Raw genomic sequence first — 5,184 nt, forward strand, 5'->3', positions numbered from 1 at the left:
GAAACCAGTCTGAGATGATTTACAAGTTATCCTGCTGGAAGTAGCCATCAGAAGATGGGTACACTGTGGTCATAAAAGGATGGAAACGATGTTAAAGGGATGTTGACATGATGCTCAATTGGTACTAATGGGCCCAAAGTGTGCCAAGAAAATATCCCCCACACCATTACTCCACCTCCACAAGCCTGAATCTTTGATACAAGGCAGGATAGATCCATGCTTTTATGTTGTTTACGCCAAATTCTGACCCTACCATCCCACTGTCGCAGCAGAAATCGAGACTCCTCAGACCAGGCAACGTTTTTCCAATCTTCTATTGTGCAATTTTGGTGAGCCTGTGTGAATTATAGCCTCAGTTTCCTGTTCTTAGCTGACAGGAGTGGCACCTGGTGTGGTCTTCTGCTGCTGTAGCCCATCCAACTCAAAGTTCAACATGTTGTGCATTCAGAGATGCTCTTCTGCATACCTGGGTTGTAACGAGTGATAATTTGAGTTCCCTTCTGACCGCTGGCATCAACAAGGCATTTGAGCCCACAGAACTGCCGCTCACTGGATATTTTCCCTTTTTCAGACCATTTTTTGTAAACCCTAGAGACCAGCCTGTCTGGCACCAACAACCATGCCACATTCAAAGTTACTTAAATCACCTTTCTTTCCCATTCTGATGCTCGGTTTGAACTGCAGCAGATCGTCTTGACCATGTCTACATGCCTAAATGCATTGAGTTGCTGTCATGTGCCTTATTAGAAATTTGTGTTAACAAGCAGTTGGACTGGTGTACCTAATAAAGTGGCCGGTGAGAGTGTATATATGTATATACATATATATATATTTTATAATATATATTTATATTATCAAAAGTTTGGGGTCAGTATGGTTTTTAAATGTTTTAAAATAAGCTTATTCTGCTCCCCTATTTATTTAATCAAATATACAGCACAAATTGTAAAATTGAGAATTTGTTATTGCACTATAAAATAACTGTTAAAAAGTAGTTTGTAATTTAGTTTAATCATTTGGATTTTAAAGATTAATTTTCTGCTTTATTACTCCAGTCTTCAGAAATCACTCTAATATTAATTATTATCATTATTGTTATTATTGTTATTATTATTATTACTGGTAATAGTAATAAAAGCAATAATGACTGGTGTAATAATTTCATTTAAAACTACATACATTAAGAAAGCAGTTATTTAAAATTTTAATAAATATTTAACAATGTAACTCTTTTTTTCTCTTTTTCTTTTTCACGTTGATAGACAGAATAAATGTCTTTAAAAATTAAGAAGAAGAAAAAACTGACCCAAAACATTTAAAGTAGTCTCTTTTTTATAGCTGTATATTGATTAGCTGAATTAGCATTAAATGCTCAAGAGATAAATATTTGATTGCTTTGTTTTCTATTCTTTTACGAGTTACAAATCTCAAAAAAGGTGTTAAAATAATAACTGAATTGCAAATTGAGCATAGTGATCTTACTAGGACATAAATAGTATAGAATGATACTGACACTTCTATTATATAGTGATACCGTCTTGCACCCAGCTGCATTTTAATTGCTGTTTTATGCATTTGATAGATGTTTTTTAATCTTGGACATTGCATTTTTTGTTTTCCCATTTTAACCAATCTGTTGTGTTCCTCCTGTCCATTTCATTACAGATTGAGTCAAGAATTTCTTCACACATTTTTATCGTGTTAGTGTACTTTTAATTATTGAATACATTGTATAAGTATATATAATTGAGTTTACTTAAAGAGAGTAAACCTGTTGTTAAATAATTATTAAGTAAACAAGCTATGCGCATAATTATAAAAGTTAAGTCAATGAGTCCACTGACAAGTAAAATTAACTTGTCGGTTTTAAGGCAATGTGTTAACTAATCACTTTTTACAGTATACTTACTGTAAGCACAATTTAAAGCTGTACTTTTTCAAGTTTTAGTTGAAGTTGACACAAGCTGATTATTTTCAAATTTAAGTTGTACTTATTACTATTTTCTGCTGCCTTTTTGTACTATTAATTAAGTAAAACTTTGTATTTTTACATGAAAGTTGTTTTGGATATTTTTACATCCCTGAATGCACTTCAGTTGTTGTTGTTTTAGCTCTATTCAGTTTCTGTTCTGACCTGAGCATATGTACTGAAGTCTGAACACTGCACTCGCTTTGTCTTGCGTTTTTTCTGTCTTCTGGTCTTCATATCTAAAGACGCATAGCACACCTCTTCATCTTCACCCTGGAATAAAAGTTTTGCATAATACATTATTACACTATATTACATTATTACTACATTATAGTATTACCCACTATTCAGGTCTAAACTCTCTCTAAGCTGTTTTATTATCTGTTCTCTCCAACTATGATTTATTACCCGTTAAAAAAAAAGTTTTATTCTATAGCATGCTTCTAACAAATATTTTTCAAAAGCACATCAGAAAAAACAGAGCGAGTGTCCATAATGAACGTGAGTGCTTGTATGTTCATACCTCAACTGTATTTCTTCTTTGCAGTTGGACTTTTTGATCTGTTGCAGCATCTAAAATGTGTTAAATACAAACATCACTTACATGCAGTACTTAAATGGATCAGAATGCAGTTGTGCAATTACGGTTGTTTAAATTTCTAACATTAAACTGTGCATGCAGCAGAGTGTAAGCAGTGTGTGTGTTTTTTAGCAGCATTAACAGCTTTATTGGAGCTGGGTCTATTTTTAACAACCAAAAACAATGAAAGACAGTAAAAAGTAGGAATTTTACCCAATAAATCCACTGATAATATTTACAGATTTGTACATAATTAATCAAAAGAACTCAAATGATTAAAAATGCAGCAAATTTTAGTTTGGGCTTACAAAACCAAATTAAAAACAATTTTTAGTATCAGGTTTGCTTAAGACATTAATTATTATTAATAATTATTTAATATGAAATTATAACTATATTAGTATAATTATTATTATATCCATCATGCTAACAATTGAAACAAAATGACATGATAACACAGGCGATTGTCTTCCGGGCACCTGAAAAGAAACGAATGGCATTCCTCATAGAGCTTGAGAAGCATACAGTTCTTTATGACCTACATAATTATTAAAATAAAGACTTGCAGGTCAAGGAAACAGCAGAAGAGGAAGTTACCGCGACCATTTGTGAAGATGAAAAGTAAAAATAAAAAGTGTTTATATGGATGGATGAATGATTAGATAAAATGTGGAGATGCAGTGTGAATTACCTGTAGTTTTCTTCTGACAGAGGCAGTAGACACCGATGGAGAAGAGGAGAACACACACCGAACACACACTGAGCAGCAGATTCCAGCAGAAAACACACTCTGAGACACCAGGAGTGGAGGTGTTGTTCAAGAGCTCAGAACAGGACGTCTCTTTCTCAAGATAAATAAACAGAAATCTGTCAATACATTTTGATCAATAAAAATGCTTTTTCACTGATGAAGTGTCCTTAAGGACATATAAAATACTATAATAATTGTTTCATACCTGCAAGAGAGAGACGAGTTGTTCGGTTTCCATATTGGTACAACTCAGATCCAGAGATGATGCCTCTTTCATCCTTAATTACCTTTTTCTCTGTTTTTACACAGTAGTACAGCCCCAGATCAGAGACACTGATGTTAGTAATATGAAGATCATAAGAATTATTGGCAGTGTTGTGGATGAAGCTAAAATGCTTAGTTGTTTCAAATATCCTATAATCCATTACTAAAGAGGGCTGGTTTTCATGAGAGCAGTTTCTTATCCATAAAATGAGGGAACCAGTAGGTATAGAGAGATCACAGTAGAGAGTGAGGTTTTCTCCTGCTCTGACTTTCATCTCCACTTCTTCTCCAGAGATTCTTCTCAGACTGCACAACACAACACCTTTAAAGTAAGAAAGTAACAGTGCAAAGTAACTATAAAATACTAAACGATACTGTACATAGATATATTATAAACATTGACAGTTGATCATTAAAATACTTAATATTTTTAGCATTTGTAAATAGGTTTATTTTCTTACACATAAGCAGGATGAGAGTAAGTCGTGGCGTCTCCATGTTAGTGAGTGATTGTGAGTAACTGACACTGGTCTGGTGAGGGTCTTAATGCACACAAACAGCTCTTATCTGATTGGTTCACGTCAATGGAAAGTTTTACCTAAATGTCCATGCCTCATGAGGGGTTGGCTTTACAGTGGGTTTTTGTGTGTGTGTGTGTGTGTGTGTGTGTGTGTGTGTATACAGAGGAAGGACAGCATTAACCAATCACTGTTCCTTTACAGACTTTTTTGCTATGACATCATGTGATTTGTGCCATCTAATTGGTTCACCAAAAAAGAACATCATCAAATCATCATCATCATCAAACAGATACGCTGTGGAGGTCAAATATAATCTTTTGATTGACAGATCTATGTCACATCAAAAAAAAATCTTAATTCACACACAAAAAGGGGTCCACACCACAAATAATAAAATAATTGCACAGAGAAATGATTTTGTTGCAATCAATTTTACAAGAAATAAATACAACGACAGGCAATTTACATAATTGAACAACATAACCGGTGTGGATGCTAATACAGTATAGTTACTACTAGATAAATATAACTACTAGAGTTATCTTTATAGTTATCTTTCTTGGTTTTGATGACCCTTAATTCAAAAACATGTCAACATGTCAAAACAGGAAGTCACAGCTTTAGACCTCTGTCAGCAAACACCTTTGTTAAAGACTTCACAGCTCTAAGTTTATCATTGGTCAAATATATTTCCTTTATTCTTTGTGTGCTTTCATATGTTGGTTAGGGTGTACACAAGCTTGCTTTAATAACTGTGTTACTGTTACTTGGCAAAAGTACAAAACTATAGCTTTCTTTTTTCAAACATCTCTCATTTTGTCTTCCTCATCATCACAAACAGCTCCTATAAAAATAATGCATGTGTCAATTAATTATATTATTTGAATTTAGCTCTCCTGTGAGAGGAAACTTTATAAAGTATGTTTCTGATGATGGGCTGGTTTCGTAGGCAGTGCTTATGTAATTATTGGTCAGGGAACTCGGGATCCATTTTGCAGCTTTTATTATAAATCAGTGTAATAAAGTAAACAGTGGAGCACAGAATGATTGCAGGTGAATGGTAAACACAATACAATAGTGCACATGAGTAATGACGATG

The 5,184-nt window shown here is 33.7% G+C and overlaps 1 protein-coding gene across 1 annotated transcript; it reads right to left on the minus strand.

Moving 5' to 3' along the window:
* Positions 1–2,086: 2,086 nt before the first annotated feature.
* Positions 2,087–4,071, minus strand: LOC130231733 (tyrosine-protein phosphatase non-receptor type substrate 1-like). Its single transcript, XM_056461125.1, has 5 exons — positions 4,026–4,071; positions 3,506–3,886; positions 3,241–3,390; positions 2,493–2,542; positions 2,087–2,242 (listed from the first exon to the last, which is right to left on the minus strand). Exons 1-5 carry the CDS (start codon positions 4,060–4,062, stop codon positions 2,114–2,116), a joined length of 747 nt encoding a protein of 248 aa, XP_056317100.1. The 5' UTR covers positions 4,063–4,071; the 3' UTR covers positions 2,087–2,113.
* Between the last annotated feature and the right edge of the window lie 1,113 nt (positions 4,072–5,184).

This window comes from Danio aesculapii, chromosome 1 (assembly GCF_903798145.1).
Source record: "Danio aesculapii chromosome 1, fDanAes4.1, whole genome shotgun sequence".
NCBI classification, from domain to species: Eukaryota; Metazoa; Chordata; class Actinopteri; order Cypriniformes; family Danionidae; genus Danio; species Danio aesculapii.